General features: G+C 41.8%; 1 protein-coding gene across 7 annotated transcripts in view; it reads left to right on the plus strand.

Moving 5' to 3' along the window:
* Positions 1 to 15,291, plus strand: part of ZNF608 (zinc finger protein 608) — a 99,420-nt gene extending 84,129 nt beyond the window's left edge. For all 7 annotated transcript variants that reach the window (XM_040656019.2, XM_046905718.1, XM_040656021.2 and 4 more), the window contains one exon: positions 446 to 15,291. In XM_040656019.2, coding sequence (XP_040511953.1) covers positions 446 to 582 — 137 coding nt within the window. In that variant the 3' untranslated portion in view covers positions 583 to 15,291. The remainder of the gene's footprint in view (positions 1 to 445) is intronic.
* Positions 15,292 to 16,798: the final 1,507 nt, after the last annotated feature.

The raw sequence follows: 16,798 nt of genomic DNA on the forward strand, positions 1-16,798 counted from the left end.
CTGCACAATAATGATCCCATTTCAGCCGAAAAGCACGGAGCACCACAAACAGTAGGGCCTCTCTCGTTGCTGCCCTGTTAAATCTTAGAGTTTAGTTTATTAGTGTTAGTACTATAAAGTTCTGTGGTTATGGTTGTCTTTCTGAAAGCTGATTCTGAAGACAAACAGGCATGCAAAGCTCTCAGCTGGAATTATTTGAATAAGAAAGGTTGCTAGGTCAGAAAGATCTGATGCACGCTAGGGTTTCAAAATAGAAAAGATAAATGTTGCTTGATACCTGCTAGTATGTTCCTGGCAGGGAAAGGAAGAGGACGTGGCTTGGATGTCTTTCCTGCTTGGGTTTGAGAGTGCTGTGCGGATTTCATTTCACAGTGTATCCAAGGTGCAGAAAATGTTAGGGAAGAAAGAACACCACATACTAAAACATTCTTCTTTCTCTTTTCAGAGAATGATGAGTTTGGAGATGTACATTGTCATGTGACTGGATCACATGAGGAAGCGCTTTATTACAGACATCAGTTCCATGGTGTTAATTTGAAATGCCTTAATGGCAGGCAAAAACCAGTCATTTCATTTTTGTAAATTGCAGATTTTATCACAGAGTAACAAATGTTGCTGTAATTAGACTTCTGTTTTTATATATATATATGCGTATATATATATACATATATATATAAAAATATATATATATTCTTTACTTTTTTTGTATCAATAACCAGGCTCACACACAGGGTCTGCTGCTAAGTTGCAAACCACGTAGTAAAAGGAGAAATGTATTTGTCATGTTTAGAAAGTGTTAACCACAAAAGGTTGTTTGTTTCTTTTCTCTTCTTCTTTCTGTTTTCTTTTTCTTTTCTTTTCTTTTTTTTCTTTTCTTTCAAATTGTAAATAAATAATGTTATGTATCAGTGTGCCTGAACCTTGCATACCCTTCTGATATTTCCCACAAGCTCTCAGAGAGGCTAACTGTGATGACACTTTGGTACAATGTAGATGTCTATTTGGTGGCTTCTATTAAGATGCATCAGTGTAAAATGTTACTGTATTCGCTGTTTCATTGTAATTGTGTATTGTGAAAAATATACCTTTGGAAGGCATGGGGATCTTAGTACCACAAAAACTGTGTTGTATATAATGTAAAATTTTTAAATGGAAAATAATGAGCATCTGTGAATAATGAAATGTCTTTTTTGATAATCTTGAATGGCAGATAACCAATAGCCTGCATAACAGAAGACATCTGTGATTGTTCTATTACTTGAATAGTCCTGCAGTCTTTTTTTTAATGTTTACAATTATCCAGTTTTAGAAGAGAGACTTTAATGCCATTGCCTGGTTACTTGTTTTATGCTGTAATCTAGTTTATTTTATGTAAAATGTATATTGAATGCTTTCATTTTTATACCTGCCTTAAATAATTTGGCAATCAGAATAAAGAAAAAAAGTTGTTTTTGTACTTTCTTGGTGTCTATGGGCCACTTCAAAAACATGTGTTGTAGGCGTAGGTAGCAGAGCCTGAAGTTGCCACTCAACTCCTAGTCTGTGTCTCAGAAACATTCCCTGGGACTCAGTTACCAGTGTGCCCAGCAGCGATTCTCTCTCTGCCTTCCCTGCTGGGCCTGCAGCTCTGTCTTCTCCCAGGGGCAATGTGGGACCCAAGCAGCAGACCTCTTTCTGTTGACCCCAGCAGGCTTGGAAGAGGCCCATGGTAGACTCAGGTGGCATTTGTCGTACTTGAAAAGGCACTACAGGTTTGCCTTTCTGTGCACAGCTGTGTTAGTATAAAATACAGGTGATTTTTGTGTGATATCTGTATTGCCCTGCAAAATAAGCAGTTGTGCAAAAATGGAGAACACGTAGCTTAAAAGAAAAGGGCCATTGCTGTGCTTAACCATTGGTTACCTGTATTACCACAAAATAAATGTATTTTGTGGCCGTATCGCCTATTTTGTTATATTGCACTAAACACAGTACACAGGAATATGAAGACACTAATTGTAACTTGAAAAAAGGTCAGATTTACTGGTCAGGTTTTTGAGGCTTTAAATTCTATCCTTTCCTACATATCCCAGTCGTATCACCTGTTGAAACTATTTCTTAAAGTTTAATATTGTTTGGGGTTTGTTTTTTTGTTTTGTTTTCTTTTGTTTTTTGGCAGGGTGAATTAATGGAAGTTAGAGCTTGTTTATGAAGTCGATTCCATTTCTCCCGCCTTGTGAATACTTAATACAGAAGGATGAATTAAAGGTCCTCAGCAGACAAGCACACTTGGAGTTTTTATATTGCTATGATGAATCTGCCATTCTATTGCTATGATTGTTTTATTTTTATAGATGTAAAATCAGTTCCCTTAGTGACTAGTAGTAAGGTTTGTTGATTTTTAATACACATTATTCGTCTGTGGCTTATTTGCATCTTGTTCTGAACACGTTCATAAGGCTCACAGTGCTGACATACCACAAGTTAGCTTCATCAGAAATGGGCAGAAAAGGGTGCTTTTTTTTGGAGATGGGGATATTGTGAATACAGAACTCCTGAAAAATAAGTGCCTTATTACTTCTATATTGAAAGCTTAGATGGCTTTTGTATCGAGATATGCCATTGATTTCTTTTCCGTCTAGACTGCTAATGCTTCTGCAGCAAAACAGATCTTACAAATTCACACAATCTGCGATGTTGATTTGGTGTGGTTTAATATTGTGTTGTAGGTAACTGGAATGAATTACTCTGATTGATACAGGGTAAGCAGCAGCTAAAATAGTATTAATGTTATAGCATTATTATATCCTTGAAATCTGTAAGAGAGGCTTATGGGCATTGCCATTTGTTGTCTTCCTCCACTAAGGTTAATTTTTTGCATCTTCATAACTTCATCGCTTTCCTTTTGATTTAATGCTTGCCACTTCCTTAAAGGCTATGCAACTGGTTCAGTACTCCTCAAAGCCAAAAGCTATTCAGCTACGTGTCCAAGCTTGACATGCAACTGCTGTAATCATTCAATCAATTCAGTGTGTATCCAAATGATGAGCAGAATGAGGAAGGCAGTTTACAAATCTGGGAACTAAGGGCTGCAGAAGCTGATAGGTGGCAAGGGGCATCTGAAGCAGTGTGGTACAGATGTACCTGTACCTTGTTGTCCATACGCAGGGCTTGCACTCCTTGTGACTTGCAACTAACAACCGTACTACTCTGCTCTTATAGCAGCTACTATCAAGTGAACCTACTTTGTTTTTCATCAGAATGTTGCTAGACATCTGTTAGAGGTGAACTAGGGCTTTGGTATTACACTTACTTCTCTTGAGTTTCTAATCTGTCCATGCCATGCAGCTAGAGGAATGAAACGTCTCGCCAGTGGGAGCCCACCACACCAACCCAAAAACCCCAGCCAGGGAGCTATTGCCTGTGATGCTTGCACTGGGAAAAAACAGATGTGAATCAAGAGGCGGTAGGTTGTTTTGTTTTGTTGTTGCTTTTGATCAGTCTTGCAATTCTAGAGGCTGAAATAGGATGGAGATCTAAAAGACAATTGGGTGGCTTACCTAGCTAGACTATTGAAAATGGGGCCCAAGAGAAACATTTTTCCAGTTTCATGTGTGGCCCTGGGGGACGCCTAAGAACTCACAGAGCTAATTTTGTGCTGTCTCCTCTATCCTTTGCTTCTGTGTTGCTTGGATGTAATCACTGGATCATAAGTCTGTGACAAATGCCAGCAGTGCATGTGCCTTCAGTAGATGTGAGATGAGAGAACACATGAATCCATACTAGAATGCACCAGGTACTGCTGATAGTACAAAAAATGGCATAAAAAAAGAGCTTCAGAAGTGCCTTTCTGCAGTTCCCCAGCCTGGCTGTTATCAGGGAGAGTGAAAGAAATCTAGTGCTTATTTCCTTCTGGCATCACAATCTTGATCACTGTTTGATCACAACTAACAAATGTATTGTCCTCATCATGCTGCCTCAGAATATCAGTCAATAATGGTTTGCCATGCTCTCTTGCGCCCCTTTTTCTTCACTCCTCTCTCCTGCTCTCCTCTCTACTGGATCACTTAACAGGCTCTCAAGCTTTTGTCCATTCAATACCATCAAAACTCAGTCTTCCTGTTTGTACAGCTAAAAACCCACATAGATTTATGAACTCAACCCTTGATTACTTATCTGCCTCTTTCCTTTTATCACCTTCCCTTTCTGAATGTTTTTTAAATATATCTTATGCTGTGTTAATGCATCCTATTTCTCTTCAGCCTAAAATGTTGGGGACAGAACATGTCTTGCTTCAATTTCATAAAGAACAGGTCTTGTTTATAGTTCCTTCTGAATAATAGCAATGGATCATTTTAAGATAGCATAGATGATAGTGTAAGATGTCTTGAGCAGCTAGAGCAGGCCATTATTAACAAGGATCTTACTATAACTAACAAAAGACATTACAGTTTTAAAAGGAATTTTGAAACCGTCTAATGCCTCAAAGACTGGAAAATATATCCAGCCCATAGAAACAATCTGACGGCGTAACTCCTTGAATCAGAGAGAGATGGAGGTATACAGTCATTACTTAATGAACCAGCTTTGCTTTTCTTTAGAAAGAAAACTGTTTTCTTCATTTGTTTCAGTTTTAGTCTTTTTACGTAGCTTTCTGTATCAACGCTCTGTAAAATCACCATGAACTTTGATTTTCCGTGATGGTTTTACTTACATCAGCATTTCCTAAGTTCACATAGTTTTAGCCTTTTCTTTAAGGTTTTTTTGTTTGGTTTTGTTTTGCTTTTTGAGCAAGTCCTACTTGTTACTGTTACTGAGAAATGCATGAGGATGTCATTCAAGAGAAGTCACATTTGACTCTGGGAAGCAGCATAAGCTATCCACTCCAATTTAAAGTGGAAAAACCCTAGGTCATTTTCGTTATGTTCTTCACCTCTTTCTTTAGAAAGAGCATGAGATTTAGAAAGTCTGTTTTTCACAGAAACTGGAAAACAAAAGAAGTCCAATAACCTCATGTGTTTTTCAGCTCAGTTTCAGAACACCTTTACTGACCCAGAGACCATTCTGCCTTATCAGAGTGCACAGAAAGTCCTTTCTGACGTACCCAGTGTCTTTTAGCAGTTCGGTCTGTTTATTCTGAGGGGGGGGGAAGGCTTTTCAAAGACACTATTTTTCACCTTCTTAACCATTTTAAGGTAGTTTGATGGTTGTAGGACACCGTTAAAATCCTCATAGCAACTCTTAGTAATTGCAACCAGCTAAATAGTGTTCTCAACTCTTAAACTTCTTATCTAGGCTGATAAATGAGCAAACTTAAGGATTTTGCTGAGGTAATTATTACTTGCCACTTGACGATATTTATCATGCAGAAAACTTGTTATTATCCACCGTAATACTGTAGAGAAGTGCTCTGGGGACTTTGAAAGCAGATGTTATTGTAGACAAATGAACTGCTATAGATCAAGGTGGTAACTAGTTCTGTTTCAATAGCTACATAGTATTTTCAGCAGCCTTGTGAAGTATTTTGGGGTGGTATAACGGTGTGTGTTAGTTATGTGATTTCCATCGTTTGAATTTGCTGATGTAGAACTGTGCTTGTCTGTAGTTTTCAGCATAATGCTTCGGGATTGCTTTGTGAAACTGAGTAGTATAGCAGCACCTGATGAAATAAGAACTGAGGAAGCAGCAATTCTCTGAAAGCCTATTTAAACCCTGAACACACATTTCAAGGCATACATCTTGACAGGTAGAGTAAATGGTTGCAGTCCTTGGCTGGAGAGGATGGATGGGACCAGGACAGTCCCAAGGAGCCCCTGCCCCACCTTGGATGTGGTGGGTGAACAAGGACGTGCAGTTTGCTGCTGTAAGACTTGTTTTGGGACTGTTTCTAATAGAAGAGTATGCAGGAAATGTGCTTCAGTTGAACCCTTGTTAGTATTTTCTTAATTAGCCCAATGAAAGTTGAAAGAGCGGAAATGAGATGCAGGATAAATAGCCCCAGAGTCTTCTGATCAGAGAACCTCCTAGGTAGCACCTGCTGCAGTTTGAATTATCTCACTTTTGTAAAACTTTTGTCCATGCGACACTAGAAATAACTTGAGGGAAGAAGGAAAGATTTTCCTCTCCCCCATACAGCATGGATGACTGAAAGGGACAGGATTTGTACTTAGTTTTAAAAAGAGCTGGCCTTTAATACGTGTGCTCAAATTGAGTACCTTCCTTGAACAAAACCAGTTTCTACTTGATAAGTCTTTATTCTGCTGTGCTGGCCACTTCAGAAACCTGCCTACCTTCTTCCTTTGGGTCTTTGTGTTTGCCGGGTGACAGCAGAAGGACTAGATGGACTGCAAGGATGGCCTGACAGTTCTGCTTTTCTATTGCTTCTGCATGCCAGAGCAAGGCTTTTATAATTCCTTTTCTCCGCACCTTTCCCTGCCTTTGTCACCAGGTCAATTCTAAGTGTTTGCAGTGATAAGCCCCATCAAGCTGCTGATCTTTAAGCAGAGCTCCAGACAGAAAAGGTCATTAAAATGTCAGTGACACAATACGTCTTCCATGCCCTGCTTTGGAATGTAACGATTTAATACCAGGCTTTGCCTCGAGTATCTGCCGAGCCCTTTCATGATCTTCCTACTTTCAAATGAACTGGTTTCCTTTGTAGAGAATTTGCCAAAATCCTCAGCCCCTGTAGATGTCTTGTGACTTACTGATGTTAGATGGCCACTTTAAATTCTATGTATTGTGGTAATTTAATATTGATGAGTAGCTCAGCACCAACATGACATTTTCTCAATCCCTTTCCTCAGAAGGGCAGGGGGAGAAAATAGGAAAAGAGGCTGAAGGATAAGGACAGGGAGATGGCTCCCCAGTGACTGTCATGGGCAAAAGAGGCACAGCGTAAGAGACACTGATGTAATTTATTGCCAACTAATAACAGAGCAATGGAAACTAAAAGCCAACAAACTGAAACTCCATCTTCCCATCCATATTCTTTGATCACCTCCCCACAAATGCCACAGAGGAACAGGGGACAGTGGCTGCTGTGCTCAGCCCATAACACGCTATCCCTGCACCTCTCCACGGTCACTCTCTGCTCTTGCTGCACGTGGGTCCCTACTATAGACGTCATCCTTCCCAGTCTGATCCTGCATAAGCTTCCCCAGGCAGCGGCTCTCCAAGCACTGCTCCTGCACTGTGCCACCCTTCAGGTGCTGCTCCCCCAGCCCTCCTGCTGCCCCATGGGATGCTCTGTTCAGGCTGCAGCTCCAGCCCAGGACTGCTCCTGCAGGCTGCCCATAGCTGTACCTCCTCCAGGCCATGTCCACTGCTGCATCAGGAACTCCTCTGTGTCTTCATGTGGAGATGTGCCCCATGCTGTGCCCGTGGGATGCAGGGAACTGCTGCTCAGTGTCTGGAGCACCTCCTACCCTCCTGCCCCATCCTCAGGGCCCACAGGGCTGCTTCTCTCACACAGCTCACCCCACTCTCCCAGCTGCTTTTGAGCGACAGTTTTCCCTTTCCTAAGCCTGCTGTCCAAGAGTGCACCCAGCACTGCTCATGGCCCAGCTCTGGCATGGGTCTCTTCTGGAGCAGCTGGAGCTGGCTCTGGTCTGACACAGGGCAGTGCTGGGCCCTGCTCACAGAACCCCTGCAGCACCCATTACCAAACCTAGGTTGACCATTTGAGTTATGTAGAGAGGGGAGGGAATGATTAAAGGCTGGTTCTGGTTGGTAGGCAGGACAGGACACTTTGACATAGAAGTCACCAAACCAAAAACTGCTGAATCTGCCCTAAAGATTCCAGTGCTAAACTCTACTGAAAGAGGAGGATTTGGAGAGTTACAGGTCCAGCAAGATCACCCAAGCAGAATAAAGAGCTGTGGCACTATGTAAATCACTAACCAACCAGGGGTGTAGTTAGCAAGCAATGATACTGTGAATTGCAGTGCTTCTTAGTAAATAAAGCACTGGTGCTGGACAGATGGGTGTTCTTCCCACAGCTAACATAGAACATACGTCTTCAGATCCAATAGGACTGTCCTGAGTGCTCAGGCAGCTGCTGCAAGCTTACACGCTGCTGCTGGCTCATGAGCTGCCATCTTGGTACAGTTTGATTTCTTCAGTAGCATGGGTCTGCAGCAGCAAGGGACGCAATGTTTGTTATCCCACAAGTGGTGGAACTCAATGAGTCCAAACAACTCACAGAAAATGAAGCAGCATAAAGCATGAGGTAGCCTGCAAGCGCAAGCATGGCCATGACAACTTAGTGTATAGAAGGCACTATGCTTGTCACATCTCTAATATACAATTCCCCTACCTCCAAAAGGATGTGATTTCTCTTATTTTCGAACTCCTGTACACCAAGGACAGGTCTCTTCTGTCTGCAGTGAAATGGCAGTATTAGATTACTAGCCATCAATAAGAAGGGCCTATATCTTTTCTCATTAATTGGCTGATACACATTTTAAGAATCCATCTTGAGTATTTTTCTCTATGGGAAGCGTATTTCTGCAATGGGAAATCATAGTTTTGTTCTTACTAGGTCTTTTATTTTGGCTGCTGTGTTTTCAAACAGCACTTCAGTATGCAACATGGATAAGGGGGATCTCAGCTGAAATCTTCAGAACACAGTTTTTCATACTTTTTCAAAATTAGTATCGCACTTTTGTATTACCTATCATAGTATTTGGCAGAACCAGGCTCTTTGCAGGGGTGCCCAGTGGCAGGACAAAGGCCACAGGGTGAAACACTTTACTGTGTGGATGACAGCAAGCACACGGCAGTGGATGATGGATATGTGTAAAGCAAGCACATGGCATTGGTTTGGGGGGACTAGGGGATGTGGGGGTGGAGGGAGAGAGTGTGAGGGCTTTTTCAGGGCAGCTTAGAGCAGTATGGGACCACTTCGCAATCTCTGTCCCTTTCACACACCCACTCCCCTCTCTAGACTGTTTGCCCCTCGTTTTGTTTACTCTCCATTAGTCCCTAGTGATACCATCAAGGTTGGATACTATTCTTGAATCAACAGTTGAATTCCCTCTATTCTAACACCATCAGGAGTAAATTGCTAGCTAATCGCCAAGGAAAGGAGACTTGAAGGACAAGTAATTCTGGGAGAAATGCAGCTAGTAAAGACAAGTTTTCAGTGGCTTTCTTGCCTATTTGGACTCTCAGATGTACAATAATTAGTGAACTTCTTCGTATTTCCCTGTATGACGCCACTAGTAGTCTGTCTCTCCTAAGCCTGTTTACAAGTTCTTGTAAAATTATAGGTCTTTGAAGCATCTGTCTGTAGTTTAATTGCAACAGACTCAAATGTTATGTGCAAGGGAAAGGCTACGCATGGTTTAATCACAGGAACTGTAAATGAGAGTTGTGTCAGGCTCTCCTCTGGTGTGTGTCCCAAACAGTCTAAAAGGCAAACAGCCTAAAGACAGCAGTGAGTGTAACCACACCTTTTCCCTTCACAGCAGTGGGGTGGCTGGGGCTTACGTCAGCCCCTATATGTGAAACTGCACCGTGCTCTGCACCACAAGTTCAGTCCAGAATGTCTCCAGGGACCACAGCTGTAGTAAAGAGAAATAGCTGTGTTCTCATTTGTTCTCTTTTAAGTGCAAAGCCGTGAATAACATGGGAAACTGACATAAGTCTAGGTAGTGACTCTTGACTCCTAGATCTGTCCGTAGTCACGAGAATTAATAACTTTGAATTAGCCTGTTATAGAGGTATTTATATATCTAGCTCTAGATTTAACATGGCCTTATTACTGTGACACAAGGAACAGGCAAGTCTGGGTTTAAGAAAAACTATGGCCATTATTTTTAATGCTTCTGAATGCCAACAACCAGCAATGAATCTTTCCACTCTTTGATAATAAGCTAGTTCAGACACGAGAAAAGAAGAAAGGCTTATTTTTGAAAGCTGAGAGTAGTAACAACATAATGGTTTCATTATCTAAATTTCAGTCACAACAAGGACAAAAAAAATCCCTCTCGTGTATGCTGAAGAGCTTTTCAGTCCTGAAAAAAAAAATCAATACCATATTCACACTAATGTTTGCTTGCATAAAATATTGACTGTAGACACACTGGCAGTTTTACATAAAGACTTAAAAGCAATCTTGATCGTCTGAAAGGTTCTAATTGTTCTTCCCCTTTCCTGAAAGGGTAATGAAAGGACAACTAAAAAGCAGAACTATATAGTTATTTTATAACTGGCACTAACAAATTTCACCAATTATAGAGTCCATTCTGTAAGCAATGAATGTGTGACTCCCAATTAATCTAGTGTACCTCTAGGCAAGGTCTAAATCAGCTGGATACAGCTAAAGCAATTTGCACACAGCTAAAAGCAAATTGGAAAATAAGTGTTCCACGCTACTGCCTATCTTTCCAAGCCAAATACACAACGGTATGCTGGCAGCAGCGCTCTGTCATGTTATTTGCAGCTATCAATTTTAATTATACCAATTATTGATTAGTTGGGAAAGTGAATAACCTAATGTTCAAATGAGATTGGCACGGCTTCTGGGGATCTTTTTTCCCTTTCATGCATATGTCTGTGTAGTGTTAGGAAATACTAAGAAGATACCTGCATCGCTTTACTGAGCTAACTATAACTGAAGTTGCAGCAGTGATTTTTGTTGTTTTTGTTCTCAACAGAAGTTGATACAAGTTGAACAAGGGCATGAGAGGGCTCAGTTCAGGACTGCAGGCCAAAAATTCCAAATGTGGGCAGGCACCTATTTTCTTACTTAACCACCCAAGCAAATGAGCTGCTTTGTACAGGACAAGCGCTTCTGTTGCCCAGTGACTCCAGTTACTTTGCTCGCCTACTTACTTTTAGACATAAACTGTTTCTTTTTGTAGAACAATGCTTCTCTTGAAAGAGAGGAAAGAGGAAATAGTCCAATCCTTGCTGCACTGAGAGTTGTATGAATTTCAGCTAATAAACAGATCCAAGAAGAGCACATCCAGAGTGGAGCAGGGTTTCAACCCCAAAGGCTGATCACAGATCCAGGTGTTTGGTGCAGGCTCATCCGTATGGCTAAGCAAACGCTCTCCTTTGCTATGTTGCCGAAGACACAGTTTTCACTTGGAGTGATCCACCAAACAGACAGCTACTGAGCTGCATGCCAAAGTTGCCCTCCAGGAGCATTATGGACTGCCTTCTCCAAAGCTGATGGATGAGGGGATGTTTCCCTCCATGCCTCAAGCTTCTCCAATGCTGAAACCTGTAGCTACTGGGGCAGGTTAATTGGACGACAAGACCTCTCCACCAGATTGAGAGCCCTTGACATCAGAGAATACAAACAAAGCCAAAAAATTCCAAAGGTGTTGGAGTGAATCCTGAATGTGCCAAGCAGGGGAATGTCTGTGTCTGGTAACAGGCTGCTCCCTGAGAGAAAAACAGTGGAACCGTTCAGTAGACACGTGTATGTGTCATCATCTGGTCACCTTCAGAGTGAGCCCACGATGGATATGATATCTCCTGCTCTGTATTTTGTGTTTCCAAGCTGTTTTACTCAGTGTCAGGATTTAGTATTGCCATTCAAATTATTTTACCCCACACTCAAAGCTTACAGCAGGCTCTGCTCAATCTTATAAAGATGTACTTAAAGACAGAGCCCTGTTCCAGCCTTTTTCTTACGCCTTTCTTTCTCTTCTTTCACATGAAGGGCAAAAAAAAAACAAATAGATAGCAGTTTCCTGCTTAGTAGTATTTAACAATTTAGCGTTGTCGTATCAGAGAACCATGAAAAATTATAGTTTACAATCTCTTAGCTGGCATAGAACAGTGCAATTCATAGTTTGTTAGGCTGTGAATTGATAGTCTCACAGCTTCTCAATTATTTAAAACATAGTATTAATATTGAAATTGCTGTGCCTGTCCATAACTTTGGGATCAGAAACATTCTTCAAGGGACCATGATCCCATCTACAGTAAGTGCTTTTCACTTCAGATTAATATGTCTTCATTTGCCTTGTCACTGTGCAGACAGAGTGGATCTCAAGCCAACTGAGGTCAAGCAGGAGTCAAGCTAGGCTAAGTTAATTTTATATTCAGAGAACATGAGGTCAGTGTGCTGGGGGGATTTGAGCACCAAAAAAGGTGGGTAAATAAAATATGGGTATTTTATGGATTTCCAAAAGTATTATCACAGTGCAATCCAGGGTAGGTAGGCATCTGGCAACTGGGCTTCAATGCTCTTGAAAATGCTCTTGAAAATGCAGCTGCATTTGCAGAAATGTTCAGGCAATGTTGTTGTCTCCCTCTCCTGCTGCCTCAGGTCTGCTGAGATATCACCCTAACACTAATATGCAAAGCTATGAAGGGCAGTAGCCTTCAGGTGCATGCTCTGCAGGAGGACAGCTGGGAGCCATCCTGTTGACTAAGGCACTGGGAGGCCAGTGACCCAGGGTGAGTGGCACCATATCCACTGAGTGCTGGGGACCTGTTTGCTTGGCAGTCCTTGCTGCATGCCAGATGAAGAAAGTCAAAGTGAAAACCAAAGAGCATTAGACAAACCGTCTCCTGGTTGGCTCGGTCATCAGAGGTGGCCACAAGCAAATACATGGGAAGGAGCAAGAAGAGGAAACCCATCTCTGCCACTACTCTCCCACCGACAGTTTTCATCTGGGTATTTTCCGACCCTCTTTAATTTTTTCTACATAATAATGTACAAACTTTGAATTCAGAGTGCTAGCTCATTCTCCTGTTGGATGCCATATGAACTTCTTCAATTCACAGTGTTCCTTGCCATGGACTTTCCACATGTACTACACATTGCATGGAGATCTGCTGACCCGAATGCCTGTTACCTTTATTTGACAAACATAGATTCTTGTACTGGAAATCACAGCATACAATTTCTCTAATCACCTCCCCTCTGTGTCTTTTGTGATCTTTAGACTTAAATGTGTCTTCTCATAAGCGATCTTTTTTTCACACTGAAGACAGCCAAACTAATTGGTTTTTTGTTTGCTTTTTTGTTTGCTTGTTTATTTTTTGTTGTTTGTTCTGTTTTCCTTTTCTCCTCTGTATGGAGCCTTCTGATCATCCTTGTCGTGCTTCTCTGAACCTTCTCTGAACATCATTTACTGTTGTAGAGGCAAATATCCATCTTTCCATTGTGAGAACTCCCCATTTATTTCCACCTTTAACCTCCTGGGTTTTAGCCAGCTACATCTCTATTTGTGCTCTTATTCTGGTGAGTTTCCTTAAAAACCATAGTGTCGTGGTTTAAGTTGAGATAGAATTAATTTTCTTTGTGAAGGATCATGTGATGCTGCGTTTTGGACTTGTGTGAAAGGTGATGTTGCAAACTCAACAATGCTTCAGTTATTGCAGAGCAGTAATAGCACAGAGCCAAGGTCTGTTCTGCTTCTGCTGCTGCACTGGCAGCCAGGAGCTGGGGATGCACAAGGAGAAGGGAGAGGATACAGCCAGGACAGCTGACCTAAACTGGATGAAGGGATGTCTCATACACTATCATGGGGGAGGTGTTCAAAGTGAAGCATTTGTCTTCTCAAGAAACCACTATGTGTGATGAGCCCTGCTTTCCTGCAACGTCTGCCTGTTGATGGGAAGTAGTGAATGAACACCTTATTTTGCTTTGTGTGGCTTTTGCTTTACCTAGTAACCTTTCTTTATCTCAACCCATGAGTTCTCGCACTTTTACCTTTCTGATTCCTTCCCTCATCCCACCTGGGGTGAGTGAGGGAGTGACTGGGTAGCAGCTGCCTGCTGGATTAAACCAACTCAGTATGGGTCACAAAAGGTTTGAGGTGATAACAGATTTAATTGGACTGTAGAGATGTTATAGCTGTTTAGCTGCTAATTGGCAGGTTCCTGTGCTTGTCACGGAGCTTGCTTGCCTTATTGTATGTTAGAGTTCAGTGCTTGTTAGTGACTGCTTTTGCTTCTGCCGTTTGCTGTACTCCCTTAGCATCTTGCTTTGCTGTGCCTGGGAACGTTTGGTAACAGTATGTGCCTGGGCTGTCAAATAGATGGGGTATCACTGCTTTTCCTGTGCTGCCATATTGGACAGGCTGGGATTCTAGTATGAGCTTGAGTCAGAGGAACTGTGACCCGTGGATAAGTCCACATGGGAGCACGTACATCTCAGTGTGTCTGTGGCCATGGCACAGCAGGTGCACCTTTCAGTGTTCATGTCTGTGGATAAGGCCATATCAGAATACTTTGAAGCATCTGTCACAGTGGATAAGAACATTATACAGGAGGTATCTGAAGGGTCTGTGGCCAACGTATAAGGCCGTGCCAGAGCAGGTACACTTCTAAAGGACTGTAGTTAATGGACAATTACAAACTGGAAGGGACAAGGGGAGGAGTTCTTTGCAATGTTAAATTCTGTGGCCTGATCCAAAGGGTCAAGGAGTGGAGATTTTAATAGTAATAATGAATCTTTAAATTGTTGTAACCCTTTATTTAAGTTACATGTTATAAGGCAATTCTATAGCAGGAGCCACCTGAATCGATGGAAGATGAACCTCACAAGGAGCAGTGCAAGTACAGCAGTGACTCAACCTGAGTTGGCTTTGGCACCCAGTAACTCCATGCAACACACTGCCTCTCCTGTCCTGAGCAACCACCGTAAAAGACAGAAGTTAAGTCGTGGACTAAAAGAACTCAGTGGACATTTTATGGACATTTCACAGGGATGATCCATAGACTAAGGGAATGATATCTGCGTATCAACTGAAAGGTTGTGACTAATGAGAATGTATTGGAAAGTGTAGGACATGAGCATGACGTGAATGATATGGAATAAGGGGTGGATATTGTCATAGTTTTATCTGGAATAGAGGGGTTTTTTTGTTTGGTTGGTTGTTTTTTTGTTTGTTTGTTTTTTGTAAAGGCTCATTTTATGCTTTTTTGTTTCTTTGTTTGTTTTCATGAAAACAGTGGGGATATATCAACAATATTTTAGCTGTTGCAAAGCAGTACTTACACAGAGCCAAGGACTTTTCAGCTTCTCACATCACCCTGCCAGCGAGGAGCTGGAGGTACACAAGAAGCTGAGAGGGGACACCCCAATTGACCAAAGGGATATTCCATACCATGTAGTGTCATGCTCATCAATAAAATATGGAGTAAAAAAGAGGAAGGGTAGGATGTTTGGAGTAATGGAGTTTGTATTCCCAAGAAACCATTACGTGTGATGAGCCCTGCTTTCCTGGAAGTGGCTGAACATCTGCCTGCCAATGGGAAGTAGTGAATGAATTCCTTATTTTGCTATGCTTGTGCACATTGCTTTTGCTTTACCTAGTAAACTGTCTTTATGTCAACCTATGAGGTCTTACACTTTTACCTTTTTGATTTTTCTTCCCCGTTCCCCGTAGGGAGAGTTGCTGTGTTACTTAGCTGCCTGATGGGGTTAAACTACAACACAGTGAAAGTCTCTGCCAAAAGCCTTTTGGAAAGCCCTCTTAACAGTATTGTTCGTGTGAGCTGTTTTTCCATTTTATCCCCTGAAAGACTGTCAAGACAAACTAAGGCAGAATTTCTCCTGCCAGAAACTGTACACAGAAGCCAAATCTAGAAGAGCATTTTGTGTTTGCATACCGCAGGAAAGAGAAGTCATGAACACTTCAACATTTTAATCTCACACTGTGAATTGTTGTGTGATTTTATACAGGCCTGTGTTGTGCTACCAGGCAGTGCTTGAGTAACATCTGATTTGGCACTGTAAGTCCAGTCCTGTTCAGTATTCAAACTATCATGATTACAGACTCACTAGTAGTGCACTGCCTAGTTCCTCCAGTGGCATTCAATGAGCTGACATGACCCCTTCTTTATTGCTGTGGCAGCACTCAATCAGAATTCACGCAGCTAAACCCATGAGGGAATTTTGACCATGCCAAAGTAGAACTCACACAGCTAATTTATAGAAAAGGCAGCTTATTACCAACAAATTAAAGGTTCTTTTAGATTGCCAGTAAGCAATTCACTGTCTGCAAAGTGTCTCAGGTGGCAAGGTTAACCAAAAACAGTACAAAGCACTTGCAAAAAAAAAACTAAGAGCGATACAGCCTGGCCACAAGTATGCTAAATTATAAATTAAACTCTTTAGAGATTACTAAATTTCCCGTAGGAGTCCTTGGTGTAGCCAAGTGTGTGAGCCTTACACAGCAGAATTCCCTACTCAGGGGAAGAGAGGTTCAGCCCATCAACTTATCCAAAGAGGCAATTTACATCTAACTTGTCTGCAGTAGTGTCTTCCCTAATATTCCCTCTCTCTTAAGCCATTTTGGTTCTTATTCTGCAGGAGGAGCTCGTTACATACCTCTGCTCTTCTTGATGTAAAATTCTTCCACCTCGCTTTTAAATGTGTAGGCTAACAGGTCAGAGTGCATGCTCAGTGAGGGGGTGGTTACACCTTAAAGGTGAGTAACTTTTAGGATTGAGGTATGTTTTGGTGTTATAATGAGCACATAATGAGCAGAGTTTACCTAAAGGACATTACTTTGTCAAGAAATGATGGACTGTTGGCCAAGGGGTAGTACGTAACAGCTTTTTGGTGCCTTGGCACCACCAAATCCCCATCCCAGTATTGTTTTTCTTAGAATTGGTACGTCACGTTCACCGGATGTTAAAAACATCTAAGGTTGCCTAGGGAGCTACTATGGATCACAGAACCTGGCTGCAGTCTCTAATTTGCTTCACCTTCTATGCCATTTTATGGCCTACAAAATGTGCTCGGCTTCATGCCCCTGTGGACAGTCTGTACCTTGGTTTCCAGTGAACAGTGCTATACCTTAAGCAGTTGTTCCACAAACTAGAACAGAGCAGGTGGGAC

Source organism: Gallus gallus, chromosome Z, assembly GCF_016699485.2.
Source record: "Gallus gallus isolate bGalGal1 chromosome Z, bGalGal1.mat.broiler.GRCg7b, whole genome shotgun sequence".
NCBI lineage: Eukaryota > Metazoa > Chordata > Aves > Galliformes > Phasianidae > Gallus > Gallus gallus.